This window comes from Nyctereutes procyonoides, unplaced genomic scaffold (assembly GCF_905146905.1).
Source record: "Nyctereutes procyonoides isolate TBG_1078 unplaced genomic scaffold, NYPRO_anot_genome, whole genome shotgun sequence".
Lineage (NCBI taxonomy): Eukaryota > Metazoa > Chordata > Mammalia > Carnivora > Canidae > Nyctereutes > Nyctereutes procyonoides.
In genome coordinates this window covers 8,511,345-8,537,996 of record NW_026575128.1, presented here as the reverse complement: position 1 = coordinate 8,537,996, position 26,652 = coordinate 8,511,345, and the positions used below count along the sequence as shown (strand labels likewise).

General features: G+C 40.4%; 1 protein-coding gene across 1 annotated transcript; it reads right to left on the bottom strand.

Moving 5' to 3' along the window:
* Window positions 1-25,975, bottom strand: SHCBP1 (SHC binding and spindle associated 1). The gene is made up of 13 exons (XM_055342151.1): window positions 25,883-25,975; window positions 22,292-22,459; window positions 21,802-21,917; window positions 20,153-20,361; window positions 17,495-17,587; window positions 13,522-13,755; window positions 13,263-13,431; window positions 12,816-12,936; window positions 9,371-9,502; window positions 8,539-8,657; window positions 3,587-3,673; window positions 3,070-3,211; window positions 1-1,301 (listed from the first exon to the last, which is right to left on the bottom strand). The coding sequence occupies exons 1-13, from the start codon at window positions 25,965-25,967 to the stop codon at window positions 976-978; spliced, it is 2,001 nt and encodes a 666-aa protein (XP_055198126.1). The 5' UTR covers window positions 25,968-25,975; the 3' UTR covers window positions 1-975.
* Window positions 25,976-26,652: the final 677 nt, after the last annotated feature.

The window sequence follows — 26,652 nt, the reverse complement described above, 5'->3', positions numbered from 1 at the left end:
ATAAACTTTGTGCGCATTCCAAAGGACCATACATGCTACATATGCTACACATATACTATGGCCCATAATGCATCTGGAAAAAATATAACAAGATTCAATTTTTTATTTCATCATTTTAATTTTAATCAGTAAGCATATTAATGACACATATACTTTTTAAAAATATAAATATTTTAAAAGCTGTGCTTTAGAATATGATATTCAAGAACACAGAGCTGATATAGGTTACAAAAGTAATCACTTTGTCTAAGATATTTGAAATTTGATCAGAATACTGTTATGGTGAAAAACAAACTTCTTTTTAATCATTCATATTCAGCAACAGTGAAAATGCTCTACTTATGCATTGGCTCTGAATAACACATCTCATGTTTCAAACCTGCCATGCTATCTATTACTGTTTTGATGATTACATAGTTCAACATAAAAATGCATCACACTCAGATTCTCAATAAGTCTGATCACACAGATAACCTCCCAATCATACAAGCTTTTATTTTAAGACAAGTATTATGCAAATGCAGCGTGGAAATCAGACTTGCTGTTAATTGGGAGAAAAAGACAAGTGTAAGAACACTGCACATTTGACACCTATTGCATTTCTGTGCATTCATCTTGTATTCTCTGTCTTCCTCGTGTCCGAAGTGCTAGGTTAAAGTGTATTTATACTAGAAAGTTACTGATAGGCTTAATAATACGACAGAAGGATGTGTTTGAGAATGCAAGACTTTCCAGATAAGAAATCTTCATTTTCTATTTTCTATTTCTATTTTATATTTTTTTATGACCTTCCTTATACAGAGGAAATGTCTCTTGTGCAACACCTGCAGACAGAAATAGATGTCATTTCACTCACACCCAATCAAATATATCAAATGTGAAATACAGACATGAAGCGAACTACGATAGCAGCAGTGACTCTTAGGGCAGCATGTGCAAAATCCACTATTTTGCTATCTATTTACATCATGGTGGTCAGAAAAGAAATGTGCCAAAACTCCCTTTCCCATTCCACTTGAACTGGTTCCCCACAATTGAAACAAACATCTCCTGTGACATTAACTTGTCGTCAGCTTGCGTGATCCCCAGTTCACTCAACCTTTTCTTCTTCATCTGGCCCTTCTGTGTGGAGGCAGCAACTAGTTCATTCACAATTTCACAGTTGCCTTCAACTTGCTCAGAAAGGCTGGATCTTGCATAAAGCTCCATTTTGCCAGTTGCACACTGAATCAGCTCCTCTAAATCTATCCTTTCTGCTGTATCTGCCTCTTCACTTGTTGGAACTTTAAGTGCTCTATTTTCTGGAGAAATAAACAAATTATAATAAATAAAGTTAAATGTACAAAATAACTCCACAAAAAATATATATATTTCTATATTCTGTGAGAGCTTTCAAGTTTTTTTCTGCCAAGGATTCCTGCCGTCATCGGAGTAGATTCTACAAACTCTTTGCTGTAAGTAGCTCAACGAGCAGTCGTTTTCCTCTTTGTACCAAAGTTTTCTGACTCTCCTACAGGATTACCAATTTTGAATTCTTTTCTCTTTTTACCCTAGAATCTCCTTCATTAACAGACCTTTCCTGGGTATTTACTACCTACTACGCATGGCTTTAGGGGCTAGATGCAAAGATTAATAAGACAGTGCCACTCTTCCTAAAGGAACTCCACTCCAGCAGCTGATGCCAGCATTCTCAGTGAGTACATATCTGGGGTAGAATTCTAGATGGCTCCTGCAACGCCCAACGCCTGGTGCTACCTTCATGACTGCTAAATGGCAAAATGATTTTGCACATGTCATTAAGGTTACTAAGCAGCTGACTTGAAGAAGATAATTAGGTGTCCCTAATCCAGTCATAGGGGCTCTTTAAAAGAAGGAAAAGAAAGCACGAAGAAATTCATAATGTGAGAGAGATTTGAAGCATGAGCAACATTTGCCTTGAGGGAGGTTCTCTTGAGGAAAGTTGGAGATACAGAGGGTTATCGGCCAAGGACCTGGCCTCTAGAAACTGAGGACAATCCCCAGCCAATATAGCTAAAAAATGGAGACCTCATTCCTATGACCTCAAGCAAATGAATTCTTTTTTTTTTTTTTAAGATTTTATTTATTCATTCATGAGAGACACACAGAGAGAGAGAGAGAAAGAGAGATAGGCAGAGACACAGGCAGAGGGAGAAGCAGGCTCCATGCCGGGAGCCCGACGTGGGATTCGATCCCCGGTCTCCAGGATCACACCCTGGGCTGAAGGCAGGCGCTAAACCGCTGAGCCACTGGGGCTGCCCAAGCAAATGAGTTCTGCCAATGATATGAATGAGCTCAGAAGCCGATCTTCCCCCCAGAGCTCTCAGACAAAAGCCCACTCATCTCTGTGTTCACCCTTGTGAGACCCTAAGTACATAATGCAGACACGCCCATTTGGACGTCTGACTACAGAACTGTGTGAAGAAAAAGAACTCACAGATAACTAGAGTGGGTCCTGAGGATGATGAGGACTACTTTCCTCACCCATGCCAATGCTTAATCCCTCTCTGAGATTTCATAGTAATCTGGGTCATGGCTTGAAAGTCATGAATTTCCTAGCGATTTGACTCAGCTCTTGCTGCCATAGAAAGACAGTTGACAGGGAGGCATTTACTTCTGCCAATAAAAAATAGAAACAAACTTCACGATCCCCTCCAGCAAATGCAGACTGACACACGCACTTCTCTGCCTCCACCCTTAACAAACGCCAGCAGGAGCTACCATTGCCATCATATGTCCAGCTTTATTCTATAAATATACAGAAAGCCAAGCATGATAAGAAGGGAACTACAGGACCAAATAATATTCTTATTACAACCACACACCAAGGTTTAGAAGGAATAGGTGAACTAGTTGACCTTGAAAGTTTCTTTCACCCTGGGAGTCTGCAATGTTATAGCTTTCCCAAGCTTCTCCAACCCCATGTCCAAGCATATGCCAGTTATCTTTGTTAAAGGAAAGGAAGACTTGGATCCTTAATCAGAGTTCAGTGTTGAAACAAAGCAAACTAGATCCAGTTTTTATTTTTAAAAATCACTAAATACAGCATACCTTCGGTTTCATCTTGGACATTTTCCTGCAGATCAGAGAAGATTGTAGGTTTCACCAAGACAACACCATAACCTTCATTATTATGTATGACATTATTCACCATGGATATTTTGGGAATGTCATAATGCTCATCTAAGAAGTCCTGTGACATTGAAAACAAATGTTTTAAGGAACTGTCACATTCAACACCACTTGATTTTTAAAATCTCACTTTTTCCCGGCTATTCTAAAAATAAAGGAGAAGGCTATGCTTATTAATAAGTGGTAGCGCAGTCCGAGCTGAGTGACATAGCATTCCTCTGTCATTTCTGCAGATCTACAGACAGCAACATATTCTCACAAAAGAACATCACCAACTATTGATATCAAGATGATTATTAAGATGTATATACTGCTTGTGCTTTCAAAACCAGAAAACAATAGAACTCAACATGAGAATTTAATGAAACAATTATTTCTTGGATGAAACCATTCTAACTAACTTTTGGAAAGAGGGTGTTTTAGCAGGAGCACTCACCTTAATGAGTATCCCTTCCTTGCAGTGATGGATCCCATTGTCACTTAAGGTGCACTTACTCCCTGGATAGATTTCTATACCAGCACCCTACAAGTTATGTTTTAAGGTGTCACAATCAGTTTTTTAAAGACAAGACTACAAGAGAAGGCTTATTACAATCACTTCTTAAACCTTAACATAGTGCAAATACAAAGTATTTTACAGAAAGCTTTGTTAGATATTTCTAATCAACATTTCCATTTGCTCCATTTCCAGCAAATTGTCTATCATTTATCACTTTCACAAATGATTCACATATATACACACAAAACACTGGCTAAGATTATCAACACTTGATTACTGTCCCACTCCCTTTCATTCTGGACAAGTCAGTTTTCTGATCCTGCCAAAGAAAAAGAACAAAGTATTTAACAATTTTGCAATTATTTAAAATGAACATCTTCTCTGAGATACTCAATTAGCTGGAGAACAGTATTTGAGTCTAGTAAAATATTGTAATATAAGGATAGAAAATAGACCTGATATTTTTTAAAACCCATCAGTTTTAAAACATCTCAACGTAACTTAAAAATCAGTATGAGCTAAAGAATTAATGACCTCCACTACTACACACATGTTAAAATTAGCAGCCAATTCAAGTGTATCATTTATACAAAGTAACCAGAAAGATCCATGCATGGAACAATTCTTTCACACTATCCCTTGGGACTACATGGTATCAATTAAGAAGTAACAATAACAGGAATAATTTATTTACTGAAGTTATACTAAACACTTTGGGAAGTAAAAATAATTTATTCAAACCTCTATAGTTCGGAATAATTTCATATATAATATCATACATGAAGAAACACTGCTATTAACCATTTATAACACATTTACTGTATGTATGTTGAGAGTATGCCATGAGAAAAATTTATTATTATATCCCTTTTAGGGATAGGAGAACATATATGCCCAGATGACCCACTACACACCAATCTAACTCTCCATTAGGTAAAAAGATCTGCTAATTGGGCTTTCTTCCCCAGAGTCGAGGCTGAAGAAGCTGGCAATTCATGAACACCAGACACAGACCAGAAGCCTGAAAAGCCTGCTCTCTCTAGCCAAAGAACCAGGCAGCCTGGAAAGTCAGAAAACTTTCAGACAATTATAACTCTATGCCAGTCAAACACCACAGATAAAAACAGTGGACCGTCCCCACACATGCTGGCAAATGCCGAAAGCAGAACATAAACTTCCTTCTCAAGACTATCACCAGGCACCGCAACTCTCCCTGTGGGGTGGTGTCAGAGAAGGCCAAGTAGGAAGCCACCAGCCAATAACAAGGCCCTAGAAGCACCAGCACTCCCACCCGACAGTCAAAGTGCTACTGCTCCTCCCCACTAGGGTGGTACCAGAGCAGGCCTGGCAGGATTCCTGGCCTTTCACCACTGCCCAGTGTAACAAGGCCACTGCCTTGGGCCATGGCGTCAGGGAAATCATGTAAGAAATCAGAAGTTCTACCCCCTCCCAGCAGTAACAAAGAGCTCCCCCATTCAAACTGGGTGTCAATGGAAGCTAAATGGGGAACCCAGACTTCTCCCTCCCTGCACCTCTCAGTAACGAGGCAGTACCCTCCACCTCAGCCCTTCCTGTACTGGTGTCACCGAAGTTAAAACAGAAGATCCAGGCTCTCATAATACCACAAAATATCCAGGTTTCAGGTGAAGATCTCTTGCCAAACTAAGAGCCAGAAAGATGTCAAACTGTAACAGATGCCAATACCAACTGTCAGATGTTAGAATTAGCTGACAAGGATTTTAAAGCAGCCATGATAAAAATGCTTTAATGAGCAATTAGGAACATACTTAAATGAAAAATGAAAGGCACACAAATTAACAGAAAGGCTCAGCAAAGTAACAGAAGATATAAAGGACCAAATGGAAATTTCAGAGCTCAAAAATGACAGAAATAAAAAGCTCCATGGATGGGCTCACCAGCAGAAAGGAAAAGACAGAGCAAAGAATCAGTAAACTGGGAAGATAGAAGAATAGAAACTACCCAATCTGAACAAAAGACAAAAAATGCACTAAAAAAAAAAGTGAATAGGGGGATCCCTGGGTGGCTCAGCAGTTTAGCACCGCCTTTCGCCCAGGGCGTGGTCCTGGAGTCCCAGGATTGAGTCCCACATCAGGCTCCCTGCATGGAGCCTGCTTCTCTCTCTGCCTGTGTCTCTGCCTCTCTCTTTCTGTGTCTCTCATGAATAAATAAGTAAAATCTTTAAAAAAAAAAAAAAAAAAGAAGGGCAGCCCGGGTGGCTCGGCGGTTTAGCGCCGCCTCTGGCCCAGGGCCTGATCCTGGAGACCCGGGCTTGAGTCCCGTGTCGCGCTCCCCGCAGGGAGGCTGCTTCTCCCTCTGCCTGTGTCTCTGCCTCTCTCCGTGTCTCTCATGAATAAATAAAATCTTAAAACAAAACAAAACAACTGTATCTATCCTCTCCAAATTGATATACAGGTTTACAAAAATTCTTATCAAAATCTCAGACTTTTTGTAGAGACAATATTTTTCTATAACACATATATTGAAAGGCAAAGGAATTAGAATAGCTGAAACAATTTTGGAAGAGACAAAGTGGGAGGAATCACTATCAGATTTCAAGACTTACAGTAGCAGGTGTTGATGGAGGGACAGGTCCACACATTAGGAGAAGGAAAGCAGAAATGGGCCCACACAAATTTCCCAGATGATTTTTGACAAAAGTGCAAAACGAATTTATTGGAGGAAGGACAGCCTTTTTAAGAAATGGTGTAGTTACAACTGGATATCTATGGGCAAATAAATAAACCTTAACCTAAAATTCACATTTATACCAAAATTTACCCAAAAACGGATCATGACTTACATGTAAAATGTAAACCATAAAATTTTTAGGAGAAAAGAATAAGAGAAAATCCTTGCGACCTAAGGCTGGGCATAGAGTTCCTTACACTTAACACCAAAAGCACTACCCATAAATGGAAAAATCAATAAATAAGGCTTCATCGTAAATTAAAGCTCTGTTCTATAAAAGCCCACGTGAATAAAATGAAAAGACAAGCTATAGACTAGCATAAAAATCTGCAGGGGCACCCGGGTGGTTCAGTCGGTTGAGCATCCAACGCTTGCTTTTGGCTCAGGTCATGATCTTGGGGCTCTGAGCTGGATAGGAGGCCTGCTTGGGATTCTCTCTCCTCCCTCTCTCTCTCTCCCGTCCCTCCCTGCCTCCCTCACAGGTGTATACACTCTCAGGAAAGAAAAAAACAAAACAAAACAAAAACTGTATGCAAAGCAAATACCCACCAGAGGACTAGTATCTAGAATATAAAAAGAACTCTCAAAACTCTACAGTAAAGAAGAACAAATAATCCAATTAGAAAATGGTCAGAAGTCATGAATAGACATTTCACTGAAGAGAAGGATGGCAAGTAAGCATATGAAAAAATCTTCCACATCATTAACCACTAGGTAAATGCAAATTAAAACCACACACCTAAGAGAATGGCTAAAATTAGAACAGTAAAAATATCAAATGCTAGGAAAGATATAAAGAAACTATCACTCAAACATCCACTGATGGGAATGTAAAATGATGTAACTACTCTAGAAAACAGTTTGGCCATGTCTTTTTTTTTTTTTTTTTTTTAATTCACTTATTCGTGAGAGAGTGAGAGAGAGACAGGCAGAGGGAGAAGCAGGCTCCATGCAAGGAGCCTGACGCGGGACTCGATCCCAGGTTCCCAGGATCATGCCCTGGGCTGAAGGTGGCGCTAAACCACTGAGCCACCCAGGCTGCCCTGGCCACGTCTATAAAAAAAAAAAAAAAGTAAACATGCAGTTGCCACATGATCTACAATTGCACTCCTGGGCATTTACTCCAGAGAAATGAAAACGTTTCCCATAGTAACCTGTACACAAATGTTGGCTGTAGCTTTATTTACAACAGCCAAAACTTGAAAACAACTCAGATATCCTTCAACAGGTGAACAGTTAAACAAACTGTGCAGCAACCATATGCTGGAATACTATTCAGCAATAAAAAAAGAAGAAACACTTGGTACCTACAACTTGGGTGAAGCTCCAGAGAACTGTGCTGAGTAAAAAAAGCCAACCTCAGAAGGTTATGATGATTTACATTTACATAACGTTCTTGGGACGATGAAATAACAGAAATGGAGACAAGACCAGGGTTTGCCAGTGATTAAAGAAGAGGTGTGACGGAGAAGCAAGTGGCTGTCGCTGTCAAAAGGCAACATGCAGGATCCTTGAAGTGATGGTAATACTCAACTTGACTGAATGGACTATCTGGCTGTGCTGTTGTACTACAGTTTTACAGGATATTACAACTAGTACAGAATACACATACAGGATCTCTCTGTTCTACTTCTTACAACAGCATGTTATCTCAGCAATTCTCTCAAAATAAAAAGTCTCATTTAAAAAAAAGCAACTGAGCTTCAATTGCTACAAAATCCATTTATAAAGTCAACAAATGTGAAGGGTCTAAATTTCTCAAAGTTATCACAGAGAAACTGAGATTTCTTATTTCTCTTCCTTATATAACTACATCCGGCTTAGTACATAAAAGTGTCTTAACTTCTTTGAAGAAAGAGAACAGGAGTATCCATTTACATCTTGGTCCCACATTTTGTTTACTTATTTAGAACTTAAACCTAGGGCAGCGCTGGTGGCTCAGCGGTTTGGCGCCGCCTTCAGCCCAGGGTGTGATCCTGGAGACCTGGGATCGAGTCCCACATTGGGCTCCCTGCATGGAGCCTGCTTTTCCCTCTGCCTGTGTCTCTGCTTCTCTCTCTCCTCTCTGTGTATTCTCATGAATAAATAAATAAAATCTTTAAAAACAAAACAAAACAAAACAAAAAACAAAAAGAACTTAAACCTAAACTACTTCCCCAAAGGATAAGAGATTATCCTACCTTGGCACCATATAAATCTGAGTTCTTCATTAAAAATTCTGCTGACGTTCGCACTGTGACTCCGGTAGTTTCACACTGCAGCACACAGTTTTCCAACGTGGTCTTACCACGGTGGATGACTAGGATGAAAACATGCAATCAAATGCTTCAAGTAATGTGTTTCCCAATATTAGAAATGTCAGCTCTAATACTAGCGCTAGTATTAGAGCTGACATTAAGTGGTCTAAATATTTCTCTAGCTACCATTTAAACTTTATTACTGGAATTACAAACTCACAATTTACAAAACAATGACTAACATCTAAAAGCAGCATTCTTAAAACCGAATGAAATGATCTCAGATATGCAAAATCAAGTTAAAGAGCAATTTTCCAAAAAAGTATCAGAAAGTAACTTTCATGAGATCTTGGAAGGGAGAAGAAAAGGAGACCCAATTTAAGAATGGCAATATAGGGACGCCTGGGTGGCTCAGCAGTTGAGCATCTGCCTTCAGCTCAGGGCGTGATCCCGGGGTCCTGGGATCGAGTCCCACATTGCGCTCCCCACAGGGAGCCTGGTTCTCCCTCTGCCTATGTCTCTGCCTCTTTCTCTGTGTCTCTCATGAATAAATAAATAAAATCTTTAAAACAAATAAAAAATAAAGTAACAAATTTTCAATAGGCTGAACTATTTTCTACTTCAGAATAAGCTTCCTAAGTCATCATGTTATGTACATAAATAATCAGCCTTCCATATACTCAAGAGTGGTTTATTGAATTGCATCTTCTAGGAAAAGTAAAGTTTTCTCTCAAAGCCTGGAACAAAATAACACAGGAAATATTCAGATACTTACTCAAGATTCCTTCTACAGCATCATGCTGAATAAATTTTATGCCTGAGATTTTAATATCCACACCTGTACAGTCCACAAAAGTATCTCCTTTGCCCCTCTTTTCTATCACAATATCATCTGGTAGACCATATCCTAAGGAAGAGAACAAGAGTATTTAAGATGGGTGAGGGGAAATGTTTAAACATAAAGTTACTATAATAGATCTCTCTATTTCAAATGGCCCCAAATGACATGAGACCAGTCAACCAAGTTGCCTTTAAATAAAATCTACCTCACATATCTTGTTTAATTTAAACCAGGCTATACAATTTTTAATAATAACCACACCTCAATCTGCCCCTGTTATCAGGAACTCTATCCTATCAACCATCTCAGACCAGCTCAGCAATAAATTTGCTTACAAAAATGCTATATAGGGACACGTGGGTGGCTCAGTGGTTGAACATCTCTGCCTTTGACTCAGGGTGTGATCCTGGGGTCCTGGGATTGAGCCCCACTTCGGGCTCCCTGCAGGGGAGCCTATGTCTCTGTCTCTCTCTCTCTCTCATGAATAAATAAATAAAATCTTAAAAAAAAAAAACTTTAAAGCATTTAACACTTGTAAATTTTTTTCCCAACTCTAAAATTCTATCATTCTAATATAAATTTGGTTTGAAAAAGCCTAAGCATTTCTCAAGATTTCCTAATTTTAGTATTCTCTTAAATAGATTGACATAGAATCTGACAAACTGACTTAAAACAATTTGTTATTGAAAAAATAGGTCTACCTTGTGAACCAATAAAAAACATTAGATCTCTACAAATCCCAAACTAATAATATAGGCCAGACCTCTTAATGGGCTTACAAAAAACTGGAGTATCAGAAAACTAGCAAAGTTGCCTGACTCTCATCATAAAATAAAACCAATAGACAGGGATCCCTGGGTGGCGCAGCGGTTCGGCGCCTGCCTTTGGCCCAGGGCGCGATCCTGGAGACCTGGGCTCGAATCCCACGTCGGGCTCCCGGTGCATGGAGCCTGCTTCTCCCTCTGCCTGTGTCTCTGCCTCTCTCTCTCTCTCTCTCTCTGTGACTATCATAAATAAATAAATTAAAAAAAAAAAAAAAGGAAGCTCCATATGAGGAATTTCCTTTAAAAAAAAAAACCAATAGACAAAGCTGTAAGAAATAACACTTGTCAAAGACTGTTTGCATGAGTAAATGAAAGCAATCACTACATTAAAGGCAAAACCAGTGAAGTTTTTCTGTACTCAAAGGACACAGACGTGGGGCACCTGGTGGCTCAGTGGTTGAGCATTTGCCTTTGGCTCTGGTCATGATGCCCGAGTCCCGGGATCAAGTTCCGCATCAGGCTCCCCACAGAGAGCCTCCTTCTCCCTCTGCCTCTCTCTGTGTGTCTCATGAGTAAATAAATAACATCTTAAGAAAAAAATAAATAAAAAAAAACACAAAAGACACAGATAAGACTAGAGGAGAATGCAAGGTGACCCCACACCCAGGAATGCTGCCAGTGGTGGACTCTGGACGATTGGATTATATGTATTTATTTTTTCTTGATTTTTTTTTGTGTCTGTCTATAGTTGGAACATTTCCTACAATAACTATTGTTTTTTATCATCAAAAAATTATTTTTTTAAAGATTTTATTTATTTATTTATTCATGAGAGACACACAGAGAGACGCAGAGATCCAGGCAAAGGGAGAAACAGGCTCCATGTAGGGAGCCCGATGCGGGACTCGATGCCGGACCCCAGGATCACGGCCTGGGCTGAAGGCAGTGCTAAACCGCTGAACCACCCGGGCTGCCCTCATCAAAAAAATTTAAAATTAACGGTCATACTGAGAAAAGAAAAAACAGATTATTACATAAACAAGCTACATATTCTTAGTAGTTTAAAACAAAAAAACATCACTTAAGTGAATATATATTCTAAACAAGAAAGTAAAACCCTGCAAGTACTGTCAACGTTCCACACACAGTACGTACTCAATTACATCTCTTGTGATAAGCCTTAGCTATAGATCAGACAAGCTATCATAAAACCTTTTACATTACTCATGAACAAGTACTCCATAAATTCACACTAGAGATACCATAGGATTTCCCAAATTCTCAGAAATGCCCTCTGGCAGTAAATCTAGTTATCTGTACACTTAACTATCAGAATTCTATATGGTTATTTATTACACTTTTGCAATTTCATTATTAATATCTTTACCAATCTAGGAAGATCTCTTATCCACCACACAATCTATAATATCAATGCTATTTTTAGTATGCCAAAAATAGTGTTTTTATTGCTGTGATTTATCCTCCAGATATGTTGTACACACACACATCTATTATATATCAAATATTGGAAAGGAGAAAGAACAAAAATTACATACATAAAACAAAAAAGGGGGTGAGGTGATGTACTAGTGAACAGAAGGAAATTAAACTCCCAGCCTTGCTTCCATTAAGAAATTTTGACAAGGTAAAGAACATAGCTTAAGCAGTTTGTGACCAGCTGCACAAGCCCCAAAATGATAAAGGATTTTTTGCATTATAAGCTTTATTGCTAACTTAAAGCTCTTTTGGTAAATAGTTGAACAGGTGCATCTAAATTTGACATGTTATGGAAATACACAGGACCAAGATGAACCATTGTAAAGTAACCTAAATTTAGGAAACACTTAAAATGTACAATAGGATATGACTGTTAAAAAGTTATTTTTAATAGAATATTTTGATATTAATATTCTCAAAAGTACACTTTGGTCAAGATACAAAGTGTAGAATTTAACATTCAGCAAGCTTCATTTATTTTTTCCCTAGAGAGAGAGTGAGAGCATGAGTTGGGGGAAGGGCTAAGGGAGAGAAGCAGAATCTTCACAGAGCATGAAGCCCATAGCTGGACTTGATCCCAAGACCCTGAGATCATGACCTGAGCCAAAACCAAGAGTTGGACCCTCAACCAACTGAGTCACCCAGCAAGCTTTTAAAGAATTAATAAGATAAAGATTCTTGGTCCACTTTCAAGTTGGACCTATACCTATGGAAAAAATATGTTAAACTTAAAACAAAAAATACATGCATCAATATGTCTGTAACATATAAGAAATAAGAGTAGACAGGAAATAAAAAATACTAAACTCTAAAAAAATACTGCTAGGAAAACTTTTTATTCTAGAAATGAGATTTCCTCCCCATAAACCTACAATCTAGAAAATATACTTCTTCCTAAATGGTCTTTTTTGTCTTTGTGTATGTTGTCTTCCCAACAAGTTGCTCAAACACTGAGTCAATCCCCAAACACTTTAAATACTCTTAATATTTTAAGGCAACTCATTTGAAATCAAATGGATTAAATCATATTCTTGGAGCTTCAAAAAGATCAGTGACTTACTATTTTTTCTTAAGTGTATCATGCAAGAGACTTTGGTCTCATGATATTCCAGACTCACCTTCCAAATCAATGGAGTCAGCAATGGCAAACGTGCCATGCACCATGTAATGGCCAGGGCAAACAATCACAGTGTCACCTTCATAGCAGGCATTTATAGCAGACAATGGATCGCTATGGAACTAGAAAACAACAGATTGCAAATATACACCCCCAAAAGGCAACCTACGTATCACTCCAGGTACCCTCATGTTCACTTTATAAAGGCAGCCAAAACTGCTTACTTAACTATCTCCTCAGCTACTGCACTGAACCCAACCCACACTTGGTAAGTTACTAATGCTGATAAAAGGCAAAGTTGTCACTACTACCCAACACACACACACACGCGCGCGCACACACACACACACACACACCTCTGTAAGCTCCTGTAAACACTCTGTGGAATTCAGGAAAACCTGGAGTGAAGTAGAAGAAAAAAGCCACATGGGCAAAAAACTACTTTTACCTGAATTTCTGTTTCCTCCTTACAAAGCTCCTGAGAAAGCCTGTCCCTGAGCAGAGACCGCAGCAGACCAGTCATCATGGTGGAGGAGACCACATGCATGACCTTCTGACCATTTGGACGAATGCCCTTTGCTTGGATATTCGAATTCTTCTGATAACCAAACACGTATCTTAGAGAAACCAAAAGACCAATCAGTTCTTAGTAAGATAGCTGGTTAGAAAAGATGCCAACAAACTAAGAAAAACAAAGACACACATACCTCAACAAAGGATTCTCAATGAGTTTTAGCTTTTGTTTCAACTGTTCAATCTCTGAATACAATTTTAACCCTTCAACCATGGAGATGTTTTCCTGCTCGGAATCAGAGTTACAATTTGACAAACTGCTTCTCAGATTTAAAAATTTCCTGTAACTCTCCTCACACTGGGACAACAGATTGTGGTAATCCACAATAAGTCCTGAAGGAACTCGGTCTTCAAGGATGTCATAATGCCTGAAAGTTTAAAAGCAAATTGAAATCCACTGACTTTCTGACACATTTTCCTATCATTGAAACAGCCCATTTAGTCCTCAAAGACCAGGAAGAAAAGCGTTTTACCTTACACAACTCAGGTACACGTAATGTCTTTCTGAATAGCACTCTATTATAAGTGGAAGCTATTGAAAGTTTTAAGGATCACTTCATTAAGGTCACTAACTTTTCCTGCTTTGGGAAGTTGCACAGATCCAAGCATGTATGCTTTAGAAACACTGAAAGTTCACTTTTTACCATTTGTAATCATTATTTAATGAAAAATTATTTTCTCATATATTAGATTCAAAATCTTAATCATAAGCAGATGTCAGAGAGCAAACTGGAGGTGTAGGGGTAGGGGAGGAGGGAAGTATCCAATAGTTTCATAACATTGTTGCAGATTACCATATTTATAGAATCAAAATTTTTAATGATTCAATCACTGGCTCTAGTCCTTCCTCACATTTAAAGCACTACAGCACAAAATTATGCTGCATATTCCCTTAGGAAGATTTTTACAGTATGTTCCAAAGCCTTTGAGATTCTCAGAAAAAAAACATAAAGCTGCCATTACTAGAGAGTGATTAAAACAAGTACCAGACAACCTTATTGGCACTTACAACTTATTATTAGTTTATATACCCTCTCAAATACATAGAACAAAAAGCATTTCTAGATGCAATAAAATAACTTATGAATGTAGTACAATCAAGTTAATGGATGTGAAATTAATGGATTTGAAAATAAACTGCAATATTATTGTCATTACCTATATATATATTTACAATAATTGCCTTATTTCTCAGTTAAAAGTATGCATACTAGCTAGGCCTGAAGCCAGAGTTTTCCAACCTTGGCTGCATATTAGAATCACTGGGAGCTTTTAAAAATACAAATGCTCAGGTCCCCATTCAGACCAATTAAATTGGTCTCTAGAAGTAGAGAAGTTTTTTTAAAGTTCCTTGGGGATTCTAATGTGCAGTCAAGGTTGAAAACTATTGCCTTAGATGAGGCAATAGTTTTTTTAACTTAGTCATGCTCTAAATAAGATGGGGGGAAAAAACAGAACCACATCCTAAACAAATTTACAAGAAATCACAGTTAACATTCAAACAGTATTTAAAATGAATAAAAAATACATTTTTTCCACTTTTCAAGTAAATGAATTAGGTGAAGCTTGAAAAGCATGGATTTTGTCAGCTTTGGTTAATCCATGCTCTTTTAAAGATATTCTAGAAATCCACTGTGCAAAGAAAAAATTGCACTGACTGCTTGATCAGGTCTATTAAGTTATGAAGATAAAGACTCAAATTTTAAAATGAGTTTCTTAGCATTTCCAATATCCACGCCAATCCGCTTATTTCTTCTCATTAAAGTGACACTTTGTGGTTTGGAAGCAATGAACCAACATCTGTGTCTCAGACCCATAAGCTTTGAAGCACAGCACTTGCATTAAAAAGGAAAAACATTTACTTCCCAAATTAAGACAATATGGTTTGATTCCCTTTAAATCCTGCCTGTTGATAACACTACTCCTATCTTTGCCCAGAGACCTTTTATAAAGAGTCTGCCCTACATTTGATAACATTCCAGTTTCCCCATCGAGTACCATAGCTTCTTCTCCGCAACTGAAAACAATTACTCCCTTATGCCTTCCCATCTGCCAGTGTATGTAAATCATTTGTTGTTTGAACATGTAAAGCTGTCAAGTCAGAATACAGTCCTTTCCAAGATCAAATTTGCTAGATACACAACAGTCACCTACCATTACATTTCACTCCAATCAAAACCTAAACTAGAAGATATGCAAGCTTTTTGAAATTCTGGCATTTTATAGAACTCACTATGGGAAAATAGGAATGCATGATGGAAAACTTGGAAAGGTTAAACAGAAATTATACATTATTCTAAATCAGGTAGAACCATTAATCAGACTTCTCACATTTTTACTTATTATTTACTATATAAACTAAGAGAAACTTACTAAATCTAATTGGGTTCCATAAAATGTAAAGGATCACTGCCTTATCTTATGTAACCAAATCATCCTTCACACAGGGAAAAGAAACATTACCTTCTACAATTTTTCTTTTTTTTTTTTTAGTGCAAGTTCTAATTTTATTCTTATTGAAGCACTGCCTTTAAATTACCACTCATGAATACATGGAAAATTGCCTGGTCTTAGAGTTCCATCTCGTGGAAATGTGAATGCCACATTTAACAAAATCAGTGCTTGGGCTGCATGGCTAAGTTAGGCTTTTTGTAATGTAAGTATTTTTCCCTATTAAAATCTGACAAATTAGGGGATCCCTGGATGGCTCGGCGGTTTGGCACCTGCCTTTGGCCCAGGGTGCGGTCCTGGAGTCCCGGGATCGATACATACATACATACATAAATAAATATTTAAAAAATAATAAAATAAAATAAATAAAATAAAATAAAATAATAAAATCTGACAAATTAGAAGAATGTGTTTCCCTATTCCGGAAATTTTTATGCATCACCAATATTAACTGCTTAGCATTTTCATTCATTTGTCAAATAAGACTTAAAGAACAAGAACTTGACAAAACAGGGATGTCCGGGTGGCTCAACAGCTGAGCATCCGCCTTCGGCTCAGGGCGTGATCCTGGAGACAGACCTGTGATCGAGTCCTGAGTCGGGCTCCCTGCATGGAGCCTGCTTCTCCCTCGGCCTGTGTCTCTGCCTCTCTCTCTCTCTCTCTGTCTCTCATGAATAAATGGATAAAATCTTAAAAAAAAAAAAAAACTTGACAAAAACATCCTCAAATAATTCTGTTTAACCAGGTGTTTTCCTGTAGGAACTTAGAATAAAGCCAAATATTTTCTAAAGTACTCTAAAGTACTTTATTTTCTAAAGTATTTTATTTATTTTTAAAAAATAAAGCAAAAGAAGTCTTGTATAACTGTATACAAGTCTTGTATAATTCAACTAATTTCACTATCTTTCAAACAATTGTCTTTGAATTTAACACAGGGTTGTTTTTTTTTTTTTTTTTAAAAAAAAGATTTTGGGATCCCTGGGTGGCGCAGCGGTTTGGCGCCTGCCTTTGGCCCAGGGCGCGATCCTGGAGACCCAGGATCGAATCCCATATCGGGCTCCCGGTGCATGGAGCCTGCTTCTCCCTCTGCCTGTGTCTCTGCCTCTCTCTCTGTGACTATCATAAATAAATAAATTAAAAAATAAAATAAAATAAAAATAAATAAATAAAAAAAAGATTTTATTTATTATCTATTCATGATAGACGGGGAGAGAGAGAGAGAGAGAGAGAGAGAGACAGGCAGAAGGAGAAGCAGGCTCCATGCAGGGAGCCCGACGTGGGACTCGATCCCAGGACTCCAGGATCGCGCCCTGGGCCAAAGGCAGGCAACAAACCGCTGAGCCACCCAGGGATCCCCGTTTTTGTTTTTTTTTTAAACATGTTAGCTCAACTAGTTTTATTTATTTATAAACCAGTGAACTCTTTAACTTCAATGTCCCTGAACTCTGCTGTTAGACTCAGTTTATAAACTAAAAGTAGGCTTCTTGGCACTTGCACAAGTTTCATTTAATAACTTGTCAATGGGTTAAACTATTTGTATGATGGCTTGCTCTATGTGTGGGCGGGCCCCTGGAGTATGTATACACCAAACAGGTAAAATTAAACCACGGGTAGCTATTTTTCCAACATGTACAAGGTCACTAATAAATAACTTACAATCTCAATCGAGGTTCAACACATCTGACAAAATAATCATACTCATCCTCCTCTTCTTCATCCCAGCTCCTCCAAATATTTTGATAGAAAAACCTAAAAGGAAATTCATATCATTCAAATTCAATCACTGGCTCAGTGTTAGGGATTTGGAGAGGTACAAGCTAAAGAGTAAATCAAAACAACCTTATCAGCCACAATAGAGAATGATGCATAAATGCTAGGCTTGATAGTTATGAGTCAATAGAACTTCTTTGGATTGGCTAAAGTTTTTTGTTTTTGTTTTTAAGATTTTATTTATTTATTTGACAGAGTGAGAATGAGAGAGAGCACAGCAGGGGGAGTGGCAGAAACAGGGAGAAGCATACTGCCTGCTAAGCAGGGAGCCCAACTTGGGACTCAATCCCAGGACCACAGGATCATGATCTGAGTGCCCCTAAAGTAGTTTTTCTATAATATTGGTTCCATTATGACCTTTCTTTAATTAGAACTATTTATTAGGGCACCTGAGTGGCTCATTTGGTTGAGCATCTGCCCTTGGTTCATGTCATGATCCCGGAATCCTAGGATCCAGTCCCAGGTTGACTGAGTAGGAGTCTGCTTCTCCCTCTCCCTCTGCCTGTCCCTAACCCCAGTTCATGCTCTCTCTCTCTCTCTCACACACACATAAATAAATTAAAATAAAATAAAACAAAAAAATAAAATAAGAACTGTTTACTGACCATCTGTAATTGGTTGGATGGTGGTGCCATTTCTTAATATAGAAAAAATTGGGAGAGAAACAGATTTGGGTTGAAAACAGAGTTGTTTTCTCCACGTGTGAATTGAGATGCCTATCTGACCTCCAAGTGGATGACGTCAAGAGGGAAGATGAATAAACAAGCCCAGAGCTCACCAGAAAGGTCAGGGCTAAAGATATAAATCTGGGAGTTGTCGGCATATTGATGGCATTAAATGTTCTCAACCTTGGCTGCATTAACATGAGTCCCCTCAGAAGCTTTCAAAAACTGGTTTTCAAACCTATTCCAGACCAATAAATCAGAATCGGGAGCGGGGAGGATATCAGATACAGAATCCATATTTTTTAAACCTCCTCAAGTGATTTAACAAATTTTTATTATGGAAAATCTCAAACACATACAAGAGCAAATAGTATCATGAATACCATGTATGTATCCACCCAGGTTCAACAATTATCAACACACAGGCAATCTTACTTCATCTCTACCCTAACCCATTTACTTCTCTGCTCCCCAGCCCCACCATCTGCACACCAGATTACTTTAAAGCAAATGTCAAACATGTAACATCATTCACACATTTTAATGTGTAACTCTAAAATAAATCTTTATACTAAGAAAACGTTATAATTCTTTCCTATCCAAATATCCAGTTAGTGTTGAATTTACCCTGTTTGTCCCTTCTGGTATTATTGCTATTGTTTTATCATTGGCTTGTTCAAATAGGCATCCAATTGTACTTAATTAAATTACTTTTATTCTAAAGATTATCCCCTCTCCTTTTCTCCCTGCAATTTATTTTTTTTAAGATTTTATTTATTTATTTATTCATGAGAGACAGAGAGAGAGGCAGAGACACAGGGAGAGGAAGAGGAAGAAGCAGGCTCCATGCAGGGAGCCTGATGTAGGACTTGATCCCGGGAACCCAGGATTATGCCCTGGGCTGAAGGCCCCAACCACTCAGCCACCCAGGGATCCCCCCCGTTTTTTGTTTTTTTTTTTTTTAAGATTTTATTTATTCATTCATGACACACACACACACACAGGCAGAGAGAAGCAGGCTCCATGCAGGAAGCCTGATGTTTCCTTGCAATTTATTGAGTTTTCCATACTCTGAATTTTACTGATCGCATCCTCATGGGGTCATTCAACATGAGGATGTTACTTTCTGTTTCTTTTATTTCTGGTAAACAGATAGTAAGATCTAAAGACTTGGTCAGCTGTAGGAAAGATTTTTTTGGCAACAATACTTAAAGGGGGACACAATGTACTTCCATCAGGAAGTGTATGACACCTGGTCATCTCTTCTGATGATGAGGTTAAGAATGACCAGGGGATTCAGGTGTTGTCAGCCTGCCTGAGGCATCTACTACAAAGTTTGTCATGAGTTTTTAATCAGCTAATCATGACCATCGCCTAGAACCTTTATTTTATTTATTACAGGTTATAAAATACTGATATTCTGATCCTATCATCCTTTTTCATGTATTAGACTACACCTATAAAAAACAATTCCCAGGTGATTCTAATGAGCTTCCAAGGCTGATTAAAGAGAGAGAAGGGTAGATAGCCTCAGATGGATCCTGGGTAACTCCAACATTTTAAGTTTTGAGGAAGAAAGGAAGAGCAGGCTAGGATGACCAAGAAGCTGGAAGGAGAGTGTGTTAAGAGATGAGAAGGATCAAACAACTAGAATGTGACCGAGAGGGAAAGCAAGATGAAATCAGAGAAGAATAAATAAATCAAATCTTAAAAAAAAAAGATTTCTCTATCTTTGAATATTTTAAAATATTGCAATGACCAGCTTTACAGTGTGAGTTTTAAATCTGGGTACATAACGCAGACCAGAATTACTGCCCTTTATCTGACATTTTTGGCCATGAGGTTATTTTCATCAACTCTCCTTCTCCTCTCTTCCTACCTGACATGTTCAATTGCAAGGGCTGTCTGGTCAAATACTCCAGAATCATCAAACACCACCCACAGCTCCTGCAGGGGCAACCGATGTTCCTTCAGATCGAGGAGCTCATTCATACACTCCAAGGTAAAAGAGCTCACTTGAGATTCACAGAGGTATGGGTCGGCAAGCCTCACCACCGCCTTCAAGGCTGCAAAGTCCACATCTGTGACCTGAAATTTAAAATAATGTGACTTACATGGAAATCAAAATTAAGATACACACAAAACACTACAGCCTGATTTTTTTTTTTTTTAAGTATGTAATGGCAACAGGGAGCCTTCTTCCATTATATAAAAAATAAACAAGAAGGGCCTGGCTCTTACCCAAATGGAGCTTACATTGTAACTGAAGAGACAAACAAACAAGACAGTATTGAGCATGTGACAAAGTATAACCAGAGGGGTGGTGGTCTGGTTTTGCTGGGATGATCTGGAGAAGTCACTTCTTCGCTGGGATGTACGGGATGAAAGAGAAGCAGCCATCTGAAGAGCAAGAAGGTGAAAAGGCCCTGTGGCAGAAAAGTTTGGCTGCTGGAGCAGCAGACAGGTAATATTTCTTACTGGAATCAAAAGAAAGAAATGGGCAGGGGAGGGGCAGCAGGAGATGAAGTGAGAGAAAAGGGCAGAGAGATCAGGACAGAAAGGACATTGGAAGGAGCTTGGACTTTATGTTCTCTAGACAATGAGAAACCACGAAGCCAACACCAGGGCTTCGGTAAATGCAATGCATTAGAGGTGTTAAGCAGGGGTAGGACACATTTCTCTTTTAAGACCATGACTTAGACAACTTTTAGGGAATAGGTCAGGGTGGAGGTGGGGGGTTGCACGTGGACAGGACGACTGGGGCACTGACGACACTATGGCAACAAAATTAATATGACTTTACTGCCACCAAAGATAGTAACATAATAAAAAATTTAAGCCACCAGGAACAGCTGCCACCCACTGCCTCGCCCATAATCACTGCAGTAAATGATGCCATTTTCTAAAGGAGCTGCAGCAACAATTTGTATTCTCACTCCCTGGCTTAACATTTTAGATTAACTGGGTTTTTTTGTGATCCAGTTAACACTGAGAAAAATTCACAGCTGTAATTAGAGTACAAATTTAGTGTAAAAGGCCCAGTCAGGTGAAAAATAAGATTGTTTTTACTTTTGACAATGCGACACATTATCAAGAAATTAACCATGTACCTACAAATTTGTTAGGCAAGAAATAAGCCAGTTTTAAAAGTCTTGCTTGGTTTGAGCTACTTAATGGGCTACAACTAAGAAGGTAAAAAATTAACTGAACTTTCTACATTGACTTCATAATGAGGCCTCTTTATTTTTTAAATGGTCTCAAATACCTCCTCCACCTCATAGGTTTATAATCCACTTCCGCCTGTCAAAGGACACTGAAAGTTTAACCACCTCAATTCCCTGTTAGCTCCTCCTTGGCCACCTTTAAAATTCGTGAAATACTTCAGACACCATGACAATTAGATGTGAAAAACACGCTATTTTCAATCAGCTCATAAACTTTAATTAAAAATAAGCACTTTGGCTGTAAGTCTGAAGGAAAGTGCTTTTAGCTAGAGCCAAATGTCTTTAACAATGGAATTAAATTTACCTCAACCAGCACCTCGAACACGTTAGTATGCCAGACTGCCCGCCATCCAGATGGTTCAAGGACCTTCTCCAAGAACTCAGCTGTGAATTCTCTTACTTCAGAGGCCTTGCAGTCAGCTACAAACAAATTAAACACAGTTAAGAATGGAGACTGCAGGGTGGCCCGGGTGGCTCAGCGGTTTAGCGCCACCTTCGGCCCAGGGTGGGACCCCGGGGTCCCGGGATCCAGTCCCACGTCGGGCTCCATGCATGGAGCCTGCTTCTCCCTCTGCCTGTGTCTCTGCCTCTCTGTGTCTCTCATGAATGAATAAATAAATAAAATCTTAAAAAAAAAAATTGAGACTGCATAAAGCAGAGAATAGTTAATAAATCTACTTTCCCAGAACCAATTGGCAGTCTGGGAGACGGAGACAGACAATCTACTTGTAAACTGAAAAGATAAAAGAAACAGAAAAAAAAAAAAAAAAAAAAAAAACCAAGACCGTACTCACCTAAAATGTAATCTTGATAAGCTCTGAATCGCTCGTAGAACAAAAGTTGACTTGTCTGGAATATTTCTGGGAAATGAGTCTTTCCCTCGGGCACAAAACTTTGTAAATTAGAACCTGGCTTATCATGATTGCTACAATCACTGCATGAATCTTCATCTTGAAACAGACCTAAAAGAATGAAAATAAGCAGGCTTAACCATCGCAGACACTTCAGTGTTTACAGACTGCTTCTAATTTCATATTTTCTTTTTTTTTCATTTTTTTAAATTTATTTATTTATGATAGTCACAGAGAGAGAGAGAGAGAGAGGCAGAGACATAGGCAGAGGGAGAAGCAGGCTCCATGCACCGGGAGCCCGATATGGGATTCGATCCCGGGTCTCCAGGATCGCGCCCTGAGCCAAAGGCAGACGCCAAACCGCTGCGCCACCCAGGGATCCCTAATTTCATATTTTCATTTAGAAATTCCTAAAAAAAAATACACACAAGGATTTGGGTGTGATGCTTTATTTACCTTTGTCAGGAGAAATCAGTTTTCCAAACTTGAAAACACCTCAAAATCCAAGCTCTACTTCCAAACAGTAAGAACTTAAAATCTTTCATAGGTTAGTTCTTTGTTGTTCTATGAAGTTTTTCAGAAGGCAGAGGGAAAGGGTTGTTTTTGATTCACTGGCAATCACCAAAGATCTCCTTTAAAGGATAAAGCCGTGATTCTTACTATAGCTAGCAACTTATAATGGTCCAATATCTTACAGATATTTTTTTTCCCAAAATAATTCCATAAAGCTGCATTAAAGTTAGGAGCTGGTATCCTACATTCCTTCGCAAACGAGGTGAAGCCGTCCTTTGTTTTCTGCAATATGAGTCTATCAATGGCCCTCCAATAAACAGATTCTTAATAATGCATGAGGTTTACTTCACTAAAGCCACCTCGCTAAAAGTTCCTCCTCACTAATTTCAGTGACTGTGTCTAAAGAAAGGATTAGAAAATGCTCATCACATTAGGTTTGGGCTGTAATTGACGTTTCATGAGGCATGATTTGGTCAGGGGCATATCTAACTCTGTATAATACGATGTTCTTAATAGACAAAACAACTACCAAATAAACAATGCCGAGGATAGCATTTGCGCTGGCAAAATGGTCTCCACAGCTTATTTCAGGGAGGGTATCTTTCTCTCCACCGCAGCCCACCCTGGCACCCCCTGCTGCTCTTATTCCCTCCTTCCTTCAACTTCTTTGCCTCTGTTCAGGCCCCACTAGTGACCACAGGGTACTCAGCGCTCTACTGCTCACAAATGCGAATGCACACGAGCCTCGGAGGACATCAGTACCTCACCAGCTGCGTGGCAATGTCTCTGTGCCTCAGTTTCCTGTCCTATAAAGGTAAGATGGAAATAGATGCCTATTTCACTTAAATTAAGATTAATCAATTTGTTGGTCATGATCACAATAGTACCTGTTAAATAATATAAATAAATGTTTATTAAAGAAATACTACTTTTGCCTCACCCGTTAGGATGGGATTATCAAAAAACAACAAGAAAAATATCAAGGAAACGAGTCTTGGTGACGATGTAGAAAACAGAACCCTGGTACAGGGCAGGGGATCCCTGGGTGGCTCAGCGGTTTGGCGCCAGCCTTTGGCCCAGGGCGCGATCCTGGAGTCCCGGGATCGAGTCCCGCCTCGGGCTCCCGGCATGGAGCTTGCTTCTCCCTCCTCCTGTGTCTCTGCCTCTCTCTCTCTCTCTCTCTCTCTCTCTCTCTCTCTCTCTATCATAAATAAATAAATAAATAAATAAATAAATAAATAATAAATAAATAAATAAATAAATCTTTAAAATAATAAAATAATAAAATAAAATGGTACAGGGCAATGGAGAACAGTATGGTGGTCCCTCAAAACTTTAAAAATGGGTGGCCCGGGTGGCTCAGCAGTTTAGCGCTGCCTTCAGCCCAGGGTGTGATCCTGGAGACCCGGGATCGAGCCCCATGTCGGGCTCCCTGCATGAAGCCTGCTTCTCCCTCTGCCTGTGTCTCTGCCTCCCTCTCTCTCATTAATAAATAAATAAATTTTTTAAATAAATTAATTTTTATTGGTGTTCAATTTACCAACATACAGAATAACACCCAGTGCTCATCCCGTCAAGTGTCCCCCTCAGTGCCCATCACCCAGTCACCCCCACCCCCCGCCCTCCTCCCCTTCCACCACCCCTAGTTCACTTCCCAGAGTTAGAAGTCTTTATGTTCTGTCTCCCTTTCTGATATTTCCCACACATTTCTTCTCCCTTCCCTTATATTCCCTTTCACTATTATTCATATTCCCCAAATGAATGAGAACATACACTGTTTGTCCTTCTCCGATTGACTTACTTCACTCAGCATCATACCCTCCAGTTCCATCCACGTTGAAGCAAATGGTGGGTATTTGTCGTTTCTAATGGCTGAGTAATATTCCATTGTATACATAAAATATACATAAAATTTTTTAAAAATTTAAAAATAGAATTACTGGGCAGCCCGGGTGGCTCAGCAGTTGAGCACCTGCCTTCAGCCCAGGGTGTGACCCTGGGGTCCCGGGATCCAGTCCTGCGTTGGGCTCCCTGCATGGAGCCTGCTTCTCCTGCCTCTGCCTCTGTCTCTGACCCCCCTTCTCATGAATAAATAAAATCTTAAAAAAATAAAATAAAAATAGAATTACTATGGGACGCCTGGGGAGCTCCGGAGGTTGAACATGTCCCTTCAGCTCCAGTCGTGGTGAGTCCTGCATCGGGCTCCCTGCTCAGTGGGGAATCTGCTTTTCCCTCTGACTGCCCCACCGCCCGCCCCTCTAATAAATAAAATCTTAAAAAAGAAAAAAACAAAGCAGGATCTCCAAAAGACATTTGTACCTCCCGTGTTCAGAGCAGCAAAGGGCGGGAGCATCCCAAGTGTCATCTACACACAAAGTGGATGAACGGATAAGCAAAAGTTGTCATCTACACACAAAGGAACATTATTCAGCCTTAAAAAAGGAAGGAAATGCTCACCGCCCCCCCACACGCACACCACGGATGAGCCCTGAGGACACGACGGCAGTCACAGCAAGAGAAGTACAGCGGGAAGCCACGGACCCGAGGGGCCTAGAGTGGCAAGTGCCCTGCGGTGGCCAGGGGTTGGGGGAGGGGAGGCTGGGGGTCATCGCCAGGTGTAGCATTCCAGGTGACAAAGGGGAGTCACGGGGGGGGGGCAGCTGCACAACGGGAGTGTCTCTAACGCCTCTAAGCTGCGCAGCTGACAGTGATTGGGGGGCACCTGGGGTCGGCGATCAGCGCCGCCTTCCGCCCAGGGCGTGACTCCGGGTCCCGGGTTCGAGTCCCGCGTCGGGCTCCCCGCGTGGAGCCTGCTCCTCCCTCTGCCTGTGTCTCTGCCTCTCCTGTCTCTCTCTCTGTGTCTCTCATGGATAAATAAGTAAAATCTTTAAAAAGCGAGAGGGAGCAGAAGGGCGCCGCGCCGGGCTGTGCCCGCCCATGCCGCGAGCTCACGTCCCCTCCGCGCCGCCGGGAGGCCCACCCACGCCCCAGGCCCGCGACACGGCCCGCCGCGGGGCTCACCCCTCTCCGCGGCCGCTGGCTCCTCGGCGTCCGCCCGGCCCCGGCGCCCCGGCGGCGCAGCCATGGCCCGCGGCCCGTCCGCCATTTCAAATTTCCGCGGGCTGTCTCCTCGCCCGGTAACAGGCTGACGCCGGCGCTTCCCATTGGGCCGTGGGCCGAGGGGCGGGCCAATGAGAGGGAGGCGTCCGCGGCGCGGCCCCGGCGAGCCCCGCCCCGCTGACGCCGCGCAGAGCGCCACCTACCGCGCGGGCGGACCGCCTCCTCGCCAGGCCCCGGGTCCTCTGCTCCCTAGGAGCGACGTGCACCAAGCTGAGCCGGAGCATGGTTTGGGCTGTTTTCCGAAAAGCTAGCAAGCCGCGCTGGGAAGTCGGCCTAGCACGAAGGCACCGGAGGGGGATCAGAACACAGCGTAGCGTGTAGGCTTGTTTCTGCCACCACCGGTGGGATCGCCTTAAGCCACTTGACACAAGGTCACCTTCGGTTGTGCCGGTGACATGGGCTCGCGGCTGTGTACTGCCCCGCGGAGCACCAGCCCCAGCCCAGCACCCCCGCACCTCCCCCCCCCCCCGCGTGTGTGCACAACGCCCTCATGCACACACACTACTTCCAAAGAAGGTCAAAGTTAGTAAAAGAAAAAAAAAAGTAAAAAAAAAAAAAGTTAGTAAAAGTGTGCTTTACCCATAAGGGTCAGTCAGAGGCAACGGTTATCTCCAGTAACAACAGCTCACACTGACTGAGCCTCGTGCACAAGACACCCTCCCGCATGCTCC

Coding starts and splice junctions, on each gene's coding strand:
- SHCBP1 (XM_055342151.1), bottom strand. CDS start 25,967: ATGGCGGACGGGCCGCGGGCCATGGCTGCGCCGCCGGGGCGCCGGGGC. Junction 17,588..20,152: donor CTTGCAATTGAACATGTCAG/GTAGGAAGAGAG, acceptor ATTTCCTTTTAG/GTTTTTCTATCAAAATATTT. Junction 1,302..3,069: donor TGTCCAAGATGAAACCGAAG/GTATGCTGTATT, acceptor TTATTTCTCCAG/AAAATAGAGCACTTAAAGTT.